Genomic DNA, 18,558 nt, shown 5'->3' on the forward strand with positions numbered 1-18,558 from the left:
AGAATTCTTGCTAAGACAGATGCAGTGAAGGGGGGGACAACAATGTGTGTGTGTCTTTGTGTGCAGGCCAGCTGTGTGGAGAGGGCTGGCACCATGTCGAGGAGGCCTGCCTGAGGATCAACTCCAGCAGAGAGAGCTATGATAACGCCCAGCACTACTGTAAAAACCTGGGAGGAAACATTGCGTCTTTGCTCACAGACAAACAAGTCAACTTTGTTCTGGAAGAGCTACAGAAATACCAGCTGCAAGACAAGGTGGGTGGTGGTTTAAAAAAACAAAACAATCATTAGTAACAGAAATGTGACAGGATTCTTTCATGCTAACAGTGTTGGTGAGAGCTATTCATTATTTCCCACTATGGCTTTTCTGTCTTATACAGTTTATGCGGTTATGTATACACAGGCATTTATAATAGAAAAACCCACCTTTAAATATGTTTAGGGTGGGATCCATTTTAACATGAGCTACAAAGGTCGTATGCAAACATATTCAGCTTGTGGATGAAAGTTCCTGACTGCGCTTTTCAAATCAGTGCAAATGCTAACACTGCTTTTTTTTTTTTTTTTTCTTGCGATTGTTTAACCTGAGATGTTGGGATTGTAAACATTAGAGACCTGTCCTACTCAGCTCTTGTCACCCACGCTAATGTCAGCATAGTTTCAAGTGGATTTTGATACAACACTCGCATGCCCATTGCTTGAGTGGCAAGGGTTATTGGTCGCCGTGACCATTCTTCCCGGTCACACTGGTCATCCAGTGGGCCTGTCCTAGTTCAAGTCCAGAGTAGAGTAGGAAAAAATCCACAGTCCTCATTCTGTCCAAAAGTGCTTTTTCTAAAGTTCAGCTGAAGCTAATGAGGCCTCAGCAGTCTGAGTTGGAAAAAAAACCCAGTGGCTCATTTTAGTATGAACTTCCCTCTCTGTTACTGCCTCTGCACCTCAGCCCAGCGAGGAAACAGTCGTGGAAACACAATGAGGAAATTTCATGCTCAAGATACTTAAACCCTGGAAAATCTTTACTTGATTTATCTAACTCACACTGCTGAAGCTTAGACCATCTATGGTCAGTGAGTGTACTGTGTTAAGACTGGATACGAACCTTTCCTTTAACAAGCAATGAAAAATACCAGTATCTTATCAGTCTGGTTTACAATGAAAGTGAGGGAAGAAACAAATGTAAATTCTTTACAGTTCCACAGTACGTTTGTGGCAACACCATATGTGGATCTAGTCGAATTAAGTAGCTGCATCTGAATGTAATTTTAGCTTTCGGCTGCCTGTATCGTTCCTGAGGAGAACGAAGTAACGTCTGGTTGATTAATGTGGACAGGTGGACTGATATGCAGTTCCCCAGAGTTCATTATATGACATAAAGTACATCCTATGCTGCTCTCTATGACAGCGTGATTTATTATAAGAGGCCTGACAAATTGTTTATCTTAAAATAATAAATCTATAGTTAATGATTAGATTCCAAGGAATGTGTGGTCTCAAGATCGTAAAAAATTGAGTTATTTAGCATGCGTGTGTAATAACTACAACAACAAAGCAACGAAAGAACCCAGACGTGTTGTTTTCTGTTTTCTGATGGCATCAAAACAAACATTTGACAACAAGACTTCCATCATAACTGAGATGTTAAAATGTGTAAACAATGCTGAACCTTTAAAGCCCACCTCATCTCGCTTCATGGGCAATTCAGTCTTCAGACCAATGTCAAACTTCAGACGTGGAGAAAAGTATTTTCACAGCACCACACAGAGGAGGATCCAGGTTCCAGGTTCCAGGTTCCAGGTTCCAGGCACAGAGGAGGGAAACTTCTCACCGGGGAATTTCTGATGTGGCCTTTCATTTATCTCTACCGTGGAGCCAAGGCATAAAAAATAATTATTCACTCGCCTCGAAGCAAAAACTTCAGCTTCATCACTTTTCACCACAGCAAACCCAGATGTCTGAAAAACAACTGGCAGCTGGGATATGAATGGCTGCTTTTCGATGAAATGTCTGTCAAACATCAGTTGAACAGATAAATCACCTCTCCGCTTGTAATGTTTATGTTGAATATGTTATTTGAGAAACTGACGTGTTTGACCACACGCATACAGACTTTTTGATAAATGTGCGGTGTCGGGAGAAATGTCCGCAATGTTTGAAGACCGTTAATTGAAAAAATGTGTGGTTAATTTCCTCCGTCTCTCTCTGGTAGAAACGTGCCTGTTTTTGACGTTCTGTAGGTGTTGACTCTAAAACTTTTCTGCTGTCATTCCACTCTGAGGAGCCTGATATTCTCCGCATGCATTTTACCGTCTCTGCACAAACGCAATTATTTCTCATCCACCAAGACGGAAAAAGATTTCCAGGCAGAGATGCTGACTAGAAGAGGGTGCATGTGCAGGCATAGATACTCACTCGGAGACGCATACACGCAGTTTCACAAGCTCTTTGTGAGCCTGCAGTGTAAAGTTTAAGCCTTTTGCGTGTTTTTGCGAAGGAAATCACAGCTGTGTTTGACCTCTATCAAATAACCTCTTAACAGAAGTTTATTTATTGTTAAATAAATCACACTTGTTTTATCAGCAAATAACTCTACTGAGCTACACTTCAATGAGCTGCTATCATTATAGTTCCTTTTGAAAATATTTCCTGAATGATGTTTATACTCTGAATCTAAAGAGCTTCTGCTTTTATAACAATTAGAGTAATTTGAAGAAGGTTTGATTTAGGATCCACTTTCATGTAAAAGACAACATCATATGTGAACTCCAGCTCAGCTGTTAATTGTAGTATTCTTATTATTTTTGCACACATTTTTAGCTATTGTTCCTGTTGTTTTGGTTTTTACAAAACCTTTCTAGGACACTGTCTCTGTGAACATGCGAACTGCTTACAATTAGGACTCATTATTCTTGTTTTTGTTTCTTAAACAAAACAAGAAAAGACCAGTGGTTGAGGTTTATTAGGATTCATTCATTCTTTATTGATGATTTAAAAATTATTTTAGTGAGTCTGGCTGATCTGCAGCTTAAATCAACAGCTCTTTTACATTTTCTCCCCATTCTTCTATTCCTTTTTAAAAATTCTTTTAGTCGGAAGGATAATGTGACATAAGCTCTTCCATATTTTGCCAGTGGTTGCTGTGTCTGCATCTCTGTGATTTTTCTCAGGTTGACCTCACCTCTAAAGTGCTGCTGCTTGAAAACTGCAATGGGGCTTGTGTATTTTGTTCATCCTGAAGATGAAAAGAGGATATTCAAATCATGCCACAAGAGCTCGGCAGTCCCTAACTGACTGCCCCAGCTCCGCTGATGTACAAATTACTCTGCACAGTGCAAATTACGACACACAAAAACTTCTCGTAAACTGAGCCCAAAAAACATTGTATTAAACCTTAATGTGACTGTCTTCACCGGTATAGTAACCCCTTTTAACAAAAAACATTGAACTGTTCACATCTAGCTATGAATAAAGCTTGGCCTCGTCATTTCAGAGGAAATGTTGAAGAAAAGTTGCAGCAGCTTTGACCCAACCAAAGGGCCAGTGGCAGAAAATTAGAGAGGAAGAAAATGAGTTACAGAACCAGCAAAAGAAACGTCTCATTAAACTTATAGGTATATAAAAAAGAAAATGTAAATCTGATATATTGCATGGTATTCTTGGTTTAACGAAGCTTTCTCCTTTTCCCCTGCAGAGGTTATCTCCGTGGGTTGGCCTGAGGAAGATCAACGTTTCGTACTGGGGCTGGGAGGATGCGTCGCCCTTCGCCAACACCAGCCTGCGGTGGTTACCGGGAGAGCCCAGCGACTCGGGCTTCTGTGCCTACCTGGAGCGGGCACAGGCGGCCGGACTTAAAGCCAACCCTTGCACCGCCACCACGGACGGCCTGATCTGTGAAAAACCTGCCGGTGAGAATGAATGAGTGAACCGAGAACGGTGAGGGCGAGGGGAGGATGGGATTGAGGACACAAGTCAGAGTAGATGATAAGACTCAGACCAAACGGGAATTGAATTACCTGTTGTGGTTATTCACATTTCTGTACCACACTGACGTTTTCTGTGTAGTTAGAACGGAGAAACTGAAAAGTGAGAAAAAGGAAAAAAGTGAAAGCCCCATCAACCTGATCTTTTGCTGTATGAAGCAGACAATGACATGAGAGAATATCTGGTGTTTTACAGCAATTACATGAATAATTGCCTATTGATAACAACTAAACAAGTACATTAAATGCCAAAACACAGTTATAGTTTTAAGGAAAGGGAGGTTCTGAGCATCTGTCTCACGATTTAACAATCTCTCCGCTTAACTCTTCAGTAAATAACTTATTTGGCCAGGTCCTTTTCACTCATCAAAACTTTTCATTCTGGCCCTTTCTCCATCTGTCCCATTGCTCAGGGAGTCCTCAGAGTCAGACCGCTCCTGCCTGTAAGACTCCCTGTGCTCTGCGCACCAGCTGTGCCAACTGTACCAGCCAGGCCATGGAGTGCATGTGGTGCGGCAGCGCCCAGCGCTGCGTGGACTCCTCGGCGTACGTCATCTCCTTCCCCTACGGCCAGTGTCTGGAGTGGCAGACCCAGGACTGCGCTGGTGAGACTTTCTGATGATCCTCCTCTACATTTCATCAGGAAATATTTTAGTTTTTACACCACTGCATTCATCTGACAGCTGAAGGTACTGGTTATTATCTGCATTAGCGTATATATGTAAAACATTAGATAAAACATAAGCTTCATATAATATGAACTTAATTAGTTAATTGTAGATGCAGGACTATTGCTTGTAATGGAGTATTTTTCCATTATGGTATTTCTACTTTTACGAACGTGAAAGATTATTGTGCTGCTTCTTTTTTAGATTGTAGACACATTCTGCAGAAAAACAAGGTGAACAGATGTGGTTTTAGGATGCCATATTTTAAATGTACATATTATATCTGTCTTTGTTTTAATTTGAATACGATGACAGGAGAAGAACGCAAGTGGATGATAAAGCATAGAGGTTATAGCTATACAGTATACAGTAGTGTTAACTTATGAGAATCCCTTTTCTACCCCTGCTCCTAGCCATATGTGTGACTAGGAGCAGGGGGAGATAGATAGATAGATATAGATATAGATAAATGGATAAGGTGGTCAATAGTATGCTATTCATACCTTTCATAATGTGAAAGTGTGTGAACATAGTCATTACAGACTCCTATTGATCCCTTTCTCGTCAGCATGTCTACACCTCTGTGTCACACACACACAAACACACACTCCAACACTGAGGCAGTGCCACCTCTCCTGCAGCTACAGGGTAGAAAATCGATCGTCTACAATGACACATGACTGTCTTTTAACGTTCCTCTCATATTAACACCTCCCTGGGGATGGTGCAGGTTTTTCATTTTCACCACTGCTTCTTCATATAGTTCTGTTTGAGTGGAGGAATGTTTGTGTACAGTGTATTTGAAAGAGGGATCATGAACCATGAAACCAGATAAGAAGTGGCAAAGCTGCCAGGCACTGCTGTGGCCTCTCTGAATTGGTAGCTTATAAAAATTTCGATTTGTTTCTCAAAATTAACTACTGAGTAGTGTCCTGTCTACATTTCTGTACTGGCTACAGCCATTTATCTTGCTTCTGTGTTCACCTGAATCAGTTTCTAGACTCACTAGGAAAGGGGAAAAATAGTATGCGATTAATTTTCTACTGATATAACTTGAGTGAAAATCAAATTCAGTTTCATAACTGTTTTATGAATCAAAGTCGCATCAAATGACTTTCAAAAACCGGTGGCACAAAGACAGCAACTTGATCAGCTTAAAAAGTTCCTGTGGCGGAAATGTAGGCAAACATTTGCCTACAGGCAATGGCCAGAGAGCAGCATGGGCAACCCAGAATCAGTTCAGTTTGATGTAAGCTAAGGAATGTACCTAGATCTGGAGTCATCAGTTATCAAATATTTACCTTTAATGGGAACTTAGTAGTAATAACAAATCAAAGTAATCTACAGTATATATTCAGTGGTCAAAAAAAAGTAACATCATTAACTTACATTTAAAAAAAACAAAAAACAATACCGACTAAAATAGATGAAAAAGAGGAAAAAAAGTATTACATAGTATATTAGATAACCAGCCGAGACGCAACACTAGATGTTGTTTTTGGCATGAATAAACTAACCTACTGTGAGAAAGTGATGCTTGGTTTTTTATAATGTTCACCGATGTCTTTTATTGAAAAAGTTAAGGAAAAGTAGAGGCGTATTTTATTCTGCAGTTCAACAAGTTTCTGGTACAAAAACATTTGAAACTGTCAAAGTTTTCTACTGAGTGTGGGATTTTCTACTGTGTTGTGTGTCTTTTGTCAGAGAAATAGTCGATTTGTAGCAAAGTGGTCTTGTTTCTGGAGTTAAAGAAACAGCTTCAAAAACTTTTTTGAAGATTTTTTTTGTTGTCTTGTTACTGGTGATTATTATTCCTAACTGGTGCCAGCAGTCTGAGTACAGACAGCACTCCAGCCTACCGTTAGCAAATCAAGACTGCTTTCCCTTCTATCGTTTTACCTTCAGTGCTTACATAATGGTACTTTTTCCCCATCTTCTTTTCCCTTTTATTATTTGTATTTGTTTGGTGACAGAGGGTGTGTGGGAGACTTTTGTTCTGCTATTTTTTACCTTTGTTCAATGTATGGCAAATAATGTAAAATATGACGTTTTATTATCCGCAGATAGAGCATCATTGCTCTTTACAGTCCATCACTCTTTGCATTGTGTTCCATACTTATGTTCTGCTTTATTTCTCTTGTTTATGGATTAATCATGTCTCGTTTTGGAAACCAGGCATGCCGGCATCTGAAGGATTCATGACCTCTGCTTTGGTCGCTGCTTTGACAAAGAAACCCTTGCTTGTCTGAGGATCTAATTCGAAGTGGGTCATTTCTTTATCAAATCACTTCGGCCCGAGGCTTTGTGTATCGTTCTCATTTTTCATGTCGGCTGCAGGCTAACTACACAACCCTCAGCACAACTTCTTGATATAATTGGCTTCTGTGTTGCCAAATTTGTAAGTTATGGGAGCTCCTCTAAAGGAAGCTGATTTTCAGTCTCAGCTTTATGCTGCCATATTATGTTTACCTCTTATTAAATAGACTTTCTTTGGCGTAAGTGACAATTTCAAGCTTCGCACTGCTGTTTTTTCTCTGCTTCGAGCATGCGGTCCCTAAAGGTCTCACACCTGCAACTATATGGCAGTGAATCTAGCAGCTGTTAATTAGTTTGTAAATGTAACTTTTCATTCTAGATGTGGTCAGCTCAACAACACTCCTCCCTTCATAGTTTTTAAGGTCAGCGTTTGCTTCTGGTGTTTTTCTGCAGCAGCTACACTTGGAATGCCCACATTCGGGCATTTATCCCGCATCTATCCTCTTGGTAATGTTGGCAGTTGTTGTTTTAATTGCTGTTCAGGGGAGATACCGAAAGACCTGACTTTTGCTTTTGGTGATGGAGAACAGCTGCAGTGATATCTCTGCAAAATGGAAGCTCTCAGCCCATAACACTCGAATTTCAACAGGATGGAAATCAGCAGCATTCATTTGTCATAATGCACACACCACAGTACAACAAATTCATGAATACCAAAGTAGACATCAGCAACATAAGAACAGAAACTAGCATTCTGCAAACACTATGACTTCGTCAACAAAGAAACAGTGGGAAAGCATTCTAACACACTGCAGCATTGTTGGCCTCATACTGAATCACCAGCTGAAATGCTGACTCAAGATATGCAGTTAGGAGTTGATCCCATGCTACTATGGCTCAGACAGGAAACTCCAGCTCCCATCTTGACCACAGTGCAAATGTAAATTATTTCCCCCACAAGCCTGATCAAAGTGAATTGCAGTCTGTCACACAGGAACATCTCTGTACTCCATAAGTATTTGGACAGTGACACATTTTTTTTGGTTGACACTTGGTATCTCATAGTACCTGCTAATGCTCTGCCAGGCCTCTGTGCTTGATTTTTGTGTGGGTTGTTTATTCTCATAGCTGTTCTCTCCTGCTCTCTGTGCTCACATAGTGTTTTAATACAGCTGAATTCACAATGAAGCTGTTCTCATTTACATGTTTATCCTTTTTTGTTGTCAGACAACGGAACCAGTATGAAATAAAGACTGAAACGCGGCCCATTAACACGACATGTTACCCAGCAGTCACTTCCAAGCCACTTCCAAGCCGCTGCTCTGCTCTGTTAAAATCCTGATTTTTATAACCACGACGTCATCTCGCAAAATCACCATACACAGAAGTTAAAGACAACGGCTGTGCTGTGATTTCGTCTATATTTGCTTGTATACTGGTCAAGCAAAGAGAGAGTTAAAAGCTCATTCACGTCTGTGTCAGGGGCTGTGCATTTCGATTGAATGAGATGCATAGAGAGGTGTGCCTCGGGAGGGAAAAACCGGCCTTGCGCTCATGGGGCAACGCTGGTCACTTTCTTCTACGGAAAGGAGCTAAGGTTTGTCCAAAAAGTCGCTAGATTTGTCACTGGGTGCTTTTCTGAAGAAAGGTCGCTGAAAGGCTCTGCCAAGTTGGTAAATCTAGCAACAAGGGCGCTGAGTTGGTGTCATGGAATTCTTTCTTAGTGACAAAAACTCTTCAGGCTGCGATGGTACGATTCAAGGTCTTTGGTACAACAAACAAAGACCCGAGTTGGTCTGCAAGAGTAACTGAACAACAGGTGAAATTACATAATCTTATATACTGTTATGAGTAATACTTAATCGAGTTCCGCCCCAGGAAACTCCGATACTCAGCCGGCTGACCAGTGGTGTGACTTTATCATGCACTCAATCACTCAGTCAGCCAGCCGATCAGTCAAGGACATTCGCCTTTGTAGGGCTGGCCCCGCTGTTGCGGTCCAGCCAAAAAAAAAAAAAAAAATTACGAGTGATCGTTGTTGCTGGTGAAATGCATCCTGGAACAACCCAGAAAACAAAATAAACCCAACATATCTCTACAAACAGGCAGAAAGTGTTTTGCCAAACTTGAATTGGCAGTGACATTCCAATTTTGTAGTTTGATCGCTGAAAGTCTTGTGTCTTTTCCTGTTCAAAGACATAAATTGCATACATTTTAATATGCAACGTTTAGCCACAACATTAAAGCCGGTCAATGGTATTAATGTTGTGGCTGAAGGGTGTACATACAGGCACAAGTACTTGGACAGTTACACAATTTTTTTTTCGTAACTTTGCCTCTGTACACCAGCACGATGGAATGGAAATGAAGCCATCAAGGGTCTGTATATAAAAAGGGTTATATGTCCTCCACTAATCACCCAATAAACCATCACCAAACATCCTCAAAAATAAATCTGCACTTTAACCTGACAAGATCTCAAGACAACAAAACCCACCACGAACTGCAGCCTCAAAAATGACCATCGAGATGAATAAACAGCTCTCTGCCCTGCCACAGCGCAAAGATGGGATTAAGTACAGATGTATTGGATTACAGTGTAGGGGAATTTTTTCTGTTTGTTTTTATGTTTTGGTCACTCACGGTGTGTATTTTGTTGTTTACACACACACACACACACGGAGGCTAGATGATGGTTATGTTGTTTTAGCTGATATTGGTTTTGCTGCAGAGAAATAGCCTTATTTTCTCTGAGGCAATCTCCACAAGACTGTGGGTTTGTGTGTCTGTGGTGTGTGTGTCTGTGTGTTTGTGTTTCTGTCTATCCGACACAATATCTGTTGTTTTGTAGCTTCACATGCTAGGAGAAGAGAAGGCAGCTTATGGCTCCTACACTTGATGTATTATGTATGGGGGCTCACAGATCCGTATGCTACTGGTTTCAGTGATGCTAACTTTCAACCACCGAAGGTGCAAATGGATTACACAAGATGAAGCCAGATGACACGTGCTATCCAGGGACACCAAATATCAAACCCGGTGTGATGAACAGAATGTGGCACCGAGGCGATTGTGCTGAGGGAATTTCTGATTATGATGAAAATTCACTCAGCAGGAACATGCAACTTTTTTCCTTTCCTGCACCATTGATAGCCGAACATTTGTCATCTGTTGTGTTTAGGAATCCTCTAGGCCATTTCTGTCAGTGAAGGCAGCTATGACCCTGATTTCAATACAACTAGGTTCTGGAAACACAAAGTAGAGTAGAAATACGTGTGTGTGTGTGTGTGTGTGTGTGTGTGTGTGTGTGTGTGTGTGTGTGCGCGCGTGTGCGTGTGCGTGTAAACACACAAAGTTAGGTCAGTATGTATTCGGGGAGTGACACACCACTACACATCAGATGTGATTGAAGTGTGGGACTTTCTGCCTTAATTCAAGGTGTTTAACAAATAAATCACATTAAACTTTTAGGAATTACAACCATTTTTACACACATTTCCTCATTTTCAGAGGCTCAAAAGTATTTGGACAATTGACTGACAATCAGTTGCAGGGCCAGGTGTGGCCTATTGCCTCATTATTTCATGACAAATTAAGCAGATAAAAGGTCTGGAGATTCCAACCGTTGGATTTGCAGTCCAAAGAGGTGTCGGCGCAAATGAAGGAAGCCATTATTAGGTTTGTTTTGTTTTCTCAGCCTATCAGACAGATGGCAGAAACTTTGGGAGAGGCCAAATCAACAATTTGGTGCATTCTTAAAAAGAAGGAATGCACTATTGTGCTAAGCAACACCAAAAGGCCTGGAAAACCACGGAGGACAACTAAAACGGATGATCACAGTGATGATCACTTCTTTCCTCAGTGAAGAAAAACACAACATCCAGCCAGGTCAAGAACACTCAAGGAGGCAGGCGTATCATTGTCAGAGTCTACAATCATGAGACGCCTTCATGACTGTGAATACAGAGGCTTTGCAAAACACTGGCAACACTCAAGAACAGAAAGGTCAGATAAGACTTTGCCAGAAAACATCTAAAACAGCCTACGTAGTTCTGGAACAAGATTCTCTGGACAGATGAAAACCAAGATTAACTTGTAACAGAATGACGGGAAGAGAAGAGTATGGAGATGGAAAGGAAGGACTCATGATCCAAAGCCCCCACATCATCTGTCAAACATGGTGGGGGCAGTGTTATGGCATGGGCATGTACGGCTGCCAATGGAACTGGGTCACTGGTGTTTGTTGATGATGTGACTGTTGATGGAAGCAGCAGGGTGAATTCTGAAGTGTATAGTTCTACATTATCTGCTCAGATTCAGCCAAATGCTGCAAAATGGATGTTTCATAGTACCGATGGATAATGACCCAAAACACACTGCGCAAGCAACACAAGAGCTTCTCAAGGAAATTGAATATTCCTCAATGGCTAAGTCAGTCACATGATCTCAACCCAATTTAGCATGCTTTTCACCTACTGAAGACAAAATTGAAGGCAGAAAAACCCACAAACAAAACAGCGACTAAATGCTAATGGAGTAAAGGCCTGGCAAAGCATCTCAAGGGAGGAAACTCTGCATTTGGTGAAGTCCATGGGTTCCAGACTTCAGGCAGTCATTGACTACAAAGGATTTTCATCCACACATTAAAAATAATTGTATTGTATTCAGAGGTTCAAATTACATTTGAATTGCTGTAATTCCTAAATGGTTAATGCAATATTTTTGTTAAACCCCTTGAATTAAAGCTGAAAGTCTACACTTCAACCACATCTTGATGGCTTCATTTCAAATCCATTGTGCTGGTGTACAGAGGCAAATTTTGCTGTCCAAATACTTAAGGACGTGTGTATGTGTGTGTGTGTGTGATGCGAAACGACGATAGAAACTTGAAAAAGCTTTTAGCTGTTGGTGTTTTGTGGCTCTAATTGGTGTGCAAACCCATGTCCTCTCGGATTTGACCTACTTACATTTGTGTCTTTTCTGTTCATTCCCATCACATGAAGTTGATAGGAACCCTAGAGATATGGTGTTTCCTGACTTTGACCAAAAATGATTATGAAAACTCAGCTGATCAGGATATATTTTGATATTTTTGAGACTCCCCTGACTTTCGATTTGACACCTTCAGCAGATTGACACTTTCTGTTCAGACTGAAACGCCTCAACAAAAGATGGATTGCCATGACGTTTTGTGCAGACATTCGAGGTCCACAGAGGATGACTGTTTTTCATCATGCACCACCAGCAGGTTAAATTTTTCACTTATCCAGTACTACATCCTTATATGTTCTGTTTGGACTCGGACAAATGTTGGTGCGGATATTTGTGGTTCTGAGATAATATATCATAATGACTATATTATTGGTGATTGACTTTTGTGGTTCAGAGTGAAATGTTTAGACAAATAATTGATAAGATTGCTGTAAAACTTGGTACAGATATTCATGTTCCTGGTAGGATGAATTTTAATAACTTAAATTTTTTATAACTTAAATTTCTTATCTTAACATACTGACCTTTCTGCTTGCACCATCAACACACAAAGACCCTTTATCTGACACCACTTGCTAACCAGTTTTTTTTTTTTTTTTTTTACATTTTCTTCACCACAGCCAAGGAGAAAAACCAACTTTATGGGATACAGCTGGTGTTATTGTATATTTTTGTTGCCAACAAATCGTATGACGGGACTTTTCATGCGATTTGTTGACCAAAGGAAAAGCCTAATTCTAAAAAAACCCAACTTATGTGCATCACGTTATTTGTTTTTCTTTATACTGCGTGTTAAAGCCTTGCAGAGCTGCTAGCAAGGCTTTAGACTCTTAAAATGTATCTTTTGAATTTTCACTTTTCCATCTTAAGTGCATCAGTCTCAAAATGCCTCACGAATCAAGCAGAGTTCTCCATTGTACAGGTGTCAAACTTACCAGCCCCAACTTAAAATCTAATTGCGGTGAAATGCAATATATGGAAATTAGATTAGTTATGCCTCTGTGCTCACCTCCTATCATCAGTGTGGAGAAGTGTTTACTTGCTGCGGAGCTGTGTACACAAACACAGAGTTGAAATCAGAATAAACCTTTTTTGAAGGAAATTACGGGAACATTAGCATTTGAGCAGGTTGAGGTACATAAATCAGTGTCCCTATTTTTACCTCGACAAATAAGCCGGTAGTCAACACTTTCGTCTTTGGACAAGGATTAGATCACATGTTCGGCTTTCAATCATGAAATATGTTTTCCACTCACATGGGAAATGTGAGTGGAAAGGCACCATCCAAAAGGACAGTTACTCTAGAAATAGCCTCAGGCTAATAGCACAAGGTACAGCTAAATGTTTGGTGCTGTTAACTCAAACTAAAGCCCTGTAAACCCTCCAGGCAAAGGCAGTCATGCACCCGTTTCCATTTTTCTCTCTCTCATCCTCATCTACCCCGAATCCACAAGACTACATGAGACAATAACCTCTCTTAATTCTTTCCATGTGGAACACAGTTGAAGTCGGATAATTGGAAATGCTGCTAAAAATAGAAAAAGACTACTAAGGCAGAGAGATGATGTCAGGTAAATTATATTATTTGCACAAACCACAGTTATGTAAGTGAACATCGAAGGACTTAACATTTTCTGCCCGTGCAGGGATTTGTCTTTGCCCACCGTCTCTCACTTCTGTGGGAGCTGCTTTTATCTCCTCAGGGCACATTTCATCATATTTGTGCCATCCAGGCTGGTGTCTGAAATATTCCATCCATTTGCCCTCACTGATTTTCACGTGCTTCACAAATGAATTACATTCAAGAGCCGCAAATGCACCTTGCAATGTGTTCAGGGAAGGCAGTCTGTGTGCAGAGAGTGACTCTGCATCAGAATACATTTGAAGTTGTGAGAGCAATCATCTCGTTTCTTGCGATCATTCCCATATTAGTGATAGAAGTGTAACCACGTGAGATCAAAAATTTGCTCATTCCCGGTTGTTTTGGAGTAATTGCTTTGAAAAGCCAGACCACATCTCTACCACTTTGAGATTTAAGTTCGCAGGTGGAGCCTGACGACGTGTCTTTAAATGATAATGGAACCGCTCTCTCTCGATGTCGGCTCTTGAGTCTCCTTAACCTTGTATAAGTGACTGTTTTAAACAGGTTGCTGCAGATGTAAAAACCAGTAAAAAAAAATAAATAAAATGTTTTGCCAAAAATTCAAAATAGCAGTAAAGCTAGCGGGGCAAAAATGGACATGACTAAAAAATGTGCTTCTGTGAATCACAGTTTAGGAGTTATTGTTATACTATTAGATCAAAGAGAAGCAAAGATTTTTTGTTATATTAAAATGTTACGGTTTGGTTGGAAGAAAAGCATGGGAGTTATAAAGAGCAGCTACCAATTTTCTTCAATTTGAATCATATTTTAAAATGATAAACAGACCCAGTATATTTATTGGATATTAAAGTCTGCTCTTGGGTATGTAAATATGTGCTTTTCTAGCAAGGGAAACCCCACTGTGCGGTGGATTAGGGATATTCTGTTGAACCGCCTCTCTTTGAACTAGGGACTATAGTGGAGATCCAGTGAGTTGTCAGAAAAAAAGAGGAAAGGAAATAAGGGGAGGTGAAAGTAAAAATTGGATGGAAGAGCACTGTAATAGAGAGGATGAAGAAAAAGTGAAAAAAAGCGTTCCATCATTCGTGATTTAATTTATGCCTAAAGTGTTTTAAAGTAAAACAGAAAAAAAATCTAATTAAATCAAAATGACAGTAAATGGAGGAGGACAGGGTATAATGGTGCAGAAAGCAGCACTGAATGCACGCAAGAGGGGAGGAGGGCTTAGTGAATAGAAATAGAAAATAAGATGCAGGAGAGGAAGATAAAAATGTGGCAGAGAGGAGATAAAGAGTGAATCTGAGAAAGGGAGAGCAGAAGTTTGTAATTATAAAGGAGGGAGAACAAATGAATCAGCATTGCTGCAGTTGAATAATGCAAAGGGGAAGCTTGCAAACACACATTCAGAGGACAAGGGGGTGTGTTTCAAGCAGAGCTAGCAAGCAGGGACGCAGAGAAAGAGATACAGGTTCAGCTGGAACATCTGTGGCTTATGGAAATGGCTCGTGTTCAAAAGAGAAACAAACTTCTAGTGAAAAAAGCTAAATTTACTTGATGCTGCATTTGAATCATCTCGCCAGGCTATAAGAAACAACACCTCGGATTACTTCTCTCAACCCACGGAGCCTCACCCCTCTCTCTGCCTCTGAGAGTGTGCACTCCCACCCTCACTTTGTAGACTAAAATTCATCATGACAGGAAGACGGGTCGACGTTGAGAGCGACAGCAACGCAAGACTGAAAGGTTCAAAAAGCTTTAAAGTTAACTTTGGAAGGCCGGCGTCTCCACAAAAAAAAGTTGATTTTCTTATTCTTGTCGTCTATCGCCTATTCTCTGCCACATTCAGTAAACAAAAGAGAGCTTCAGTATGGAGATTTTTGTTTTCTTTTACAAGCATTGAATGCCATACCATATAAAAGTGTCATTTTTAATTTGCACCAGTAAAGCCTTTCTGAATGTCACGTCCACTTTATGAATACAAATTCTTTTCTCTAACCCGTGGAATGGTGTGGGAAAGGAAAGTCAATTTCTTTTTTTAAATCTTGAGGGTCAAAGAAAATGAAAAAGCAGAAGAAGCAAATTACTGTATTTTAGAGGGGGCAGATTACATCATTAAAGGTTTTTAATGTATTTATGCTTTGGTTGAAGCTGTTGGGATCAACTAGAGTAAGGTGTGAAGGACAGAATAGGGTCAGATTTATGATTTAAAGGGTCGTTTTCAACCTAATTTGGTGTTAAAAATCAAACAAAGATAAGCCATCACAAATATTTTTAAGAGACCTCTTGTCCTGTTGTCTCTGCAAATCAAAAACCTATCCCGTCCTTAACCGATTTTCTATTGATATACATTCACCAATGCTTGCTCATTGGTTCTGCCCTCCCCAATATCCTGTTTCAACAGGAATTAAACCATTGTAATGGAATCTCCAGAATCAGCGGATTAATCCGTGGGGTGGGTTTGACCATGGAGGGAACGCAGGCCCAGAGAGTCCAAACAACAGCGAGCCATTTTTTCGAGCTTCCTATTGCTGTGCCATTTTTCTGGTCTAAAGGGAACTAAAGAGGCCATTTCATGGTGGTGTGAACACTTATCAAAGATAGAAAAAGTCTAACAACCTCAACAATTTTATACTCTAGTATAATGGTACGAGTTTGTATTTCCATTGGTGAAAAAAACCAGGAACCTAACACATTTGCTGTCACTTCTCTCTGTTTTCTTTCTCGCTTTTGTGTCCTCATCTCTTCTCCTTTCCCGCCCTCTTGCTCTCCCTCGGCCTCGCTTTCCTTCAACCTCCAGCCCAGAACTGTTCAGGTCTGAGGATGTGTGCAGAGTGTCTGGAGAGAGCGGAGTGTGGCTGGTGTGGTGATCCCAGTAACACCGGCAGGGGCGTTTGCATGGAGGGCTCTTACCGAGGGCCCCTGAAGCCGGCAAACACCAGGGCTGGGACCCGAGACCGGGACAGACTACGAGACAGGGACATGGTCCTGGACCAGAGTCTCTGTACGTCTGATAGAGGCTATAACTGGGCCTTTATCCAATGTCCGGGTGAGTGAACCACTGGACCTGGTTAAGGTTCTGTATGTTACTTTGGGTAGGAATATATTATATATGTATGTATATAGTTACAGACTTCACGTGCTAATAAGAAGGTGGAGGTGTCATTCAGGAAAAGCTCTTTACATGCACCACTGATCCTCCAGTGAGTCTACCAGTTGAAATCGAAAAACACCCAGAACCCCATTCATATCAATGAGGGGAGACGAAATGTTAGCAACACCTCTCGGTGTAACTCACTAGAACTCCCCAGCACCACAAACTACAGTCTCCAGAACTAGAGTGAAGTTGAATCAACGGCTCCTCTAAACGGTTTCAACTAAAACATAACATTACATTAGGGTAGGGTTTGTTGCAGGACTGTTCTGTTAGACTGCCTTGAATGTAGCTAGGCGCGCCTTATAAACTGGCAGCTGAATGTATCTTTTGCTCTGTGTGTGTGTGTGTGTGTGTGTGTGTGTGTGTGTGTGTGATTTCCTCTCAGCGTGTCAGTGTAATGGTCACAGCAGGTGTGTGAACGGCAGTGTGTGCGAGCACTGTGGAAACCTGACGGCGGGGTCGCACTGCCAGAGCTGCATGCCCGGTTACTATGGCGACCCCATCAATGGAGGGAAATGCAACGGTGAGTGCAAAGGTCACAGGTGTTTACCCTGTGTTCATTTTTGATTTGAGCATCAACAAAGTGCCTCACTTATAATGTTTGTCTGTTACATTCTCAGTTTAATTTTCTTACAGGTGTTGAAGACGGTCGGTGCCGTGAGAACATTCTAACGCTGACTTGTTTGAAGCCTTTATCAGAATCCTACCGTGCTCTCTCTTGTGTCAAGATAGATACTAACGTCTTGAAAATCTTTGTAAGAATTTCAGTTCTAGATAGAAATGGCCAAAGATACAGATGTTTCCAGTGTGTTTTGATGGAATTCCTCCTTTTTAATCAACATGTCATCTTCTGTTCCTGCTCAGAATTCCTCCCATAAACAGCAGGAGCCGATCATTAAAAACATGTCGGGCGCAAATTGCCGTCAGCAGTCTGCCTCGTTGTAAGAGACACAGACAACCTGATGGGGGCAGCGTTTAAAAGCTTTGAGCCCCAGCTTTGGTTTCTAAAAAGCTGACGGTGGCCAGCAGAGCACTGGAACAGAAACCAGGAAGGAAAAGGGAAGTAGAAGTGCAGTCTGGTAGGGATTGGGGTCTGTAGACATTTAGGGAGCAGCAGCAGCAGCAGTGGTTTAGTCTCTGCTCCCATTTCTTGTTGTTTCTAGTGGATAGCAGAGAGGTTAGACTTAGGGAAGGATGGTGCCGATTTGGGGTGGGGGGGGGGTCACAGAGATGCACACGGGCTCAATGCTTATCCATGTGTTTCTGCTCGGAATCTGTCAGTCAGCAGTTTTTCATGCCTCGTTTCGCCTCATATGGATATAATCACAGCAGATCCCACAGTTGAGATCGGTCAGATGGTAGAAGGCAGAAGCCGCATGTGATTTGAAGGGGCTGGGTTCGGGAAGGTGTATGACATGGGCCCAGATAGGACTAAACATCAGAGGAGGAAGAGTGTAATGAATGAATGAGTGACTGCTGGACTGTGGGGGAGGGAGGGGGTGGTGAGAGGGAGGTGCAGTAAGATCAGTCTCGCTGTGACAGATGTGCGTTTTGGCTTGACGGCGGCGTGACATTAAATCGCTCTTAATCATTTTCTTATTTCCTGAGTTGACTGGTGTCTCCGTCCCTGGCGGCTTTTCGCGGCGAGAGGGGAGCTGATAGATGCACGCCTCTCGAGGCGATGAGAGGCGTGCGGGGCAGCATCTGATGCACTTTCTCTTCTTCTTTGGCTTCCTTTGCATTATCTTCGTTTTCAAACCGTCCTCCGAAACCGTAATTTTGGCTTTTCCGTACGCCGTCTTTGACACCCCGCTTGTCACATTTTCCCCGCTTGTGTGTCTCTGCCCACGTTCCTTTCTTCAAACCTCTTTTATGCCTCCTTTCCTTTTATGGTTCTCACCATATTTGT

The 18,558-nt window shown here is 41.4% G+C and overlaps 1 protein-coding gene across 1 annotated transcript in view; it reads left to right on the forward strand.

Moving 5' to 3' along the window:
* The window catches only part of atrnl1a (attractin-like 1a), a 242,246-nt gene that overhangs the window by 70,945 nt on the left and 152,743 nt on the right, over positions 1-18,558 (forward strand). The window contains exons 16-20 of the mRNA XM_040139682.1: positions 67-254; positions 3,688-3,901; positions 4,390-4,581; positions 16,293-16,541; positions 17,035-17,172. Coding sequence (XP_039995616.1) covers positions 67-254; positions 3,688-3,901; positions 4,390-4,581; positions 16,293-16,541; positions 17,035-17,172 — 981 coding nt within the window. The remainder of the gene's footprint in view (positions 1-66; positions 255-3,687; positions 3,902-4,389; positions 4,582-16,292; positions 16,542-17,034; positions 17,173-18,558) is intronic.

The sequence above is a fragment of the Xiphias gladius genome, chromosome 11 (assembly GCF_016859285.1).
Source record: "Xiphias gladius isolate SHS-SW01 ecotype Sanya breed wild chromosome 11, ASM1685928v1, whole genome shotgun sequence".
Taxonomy (NCBI): Eukaryota; Metazoa; Chordata; class Actinopteri; order Istiophoriformes; family Xiphiidae; genus Xiphias; species Xiphias gladius.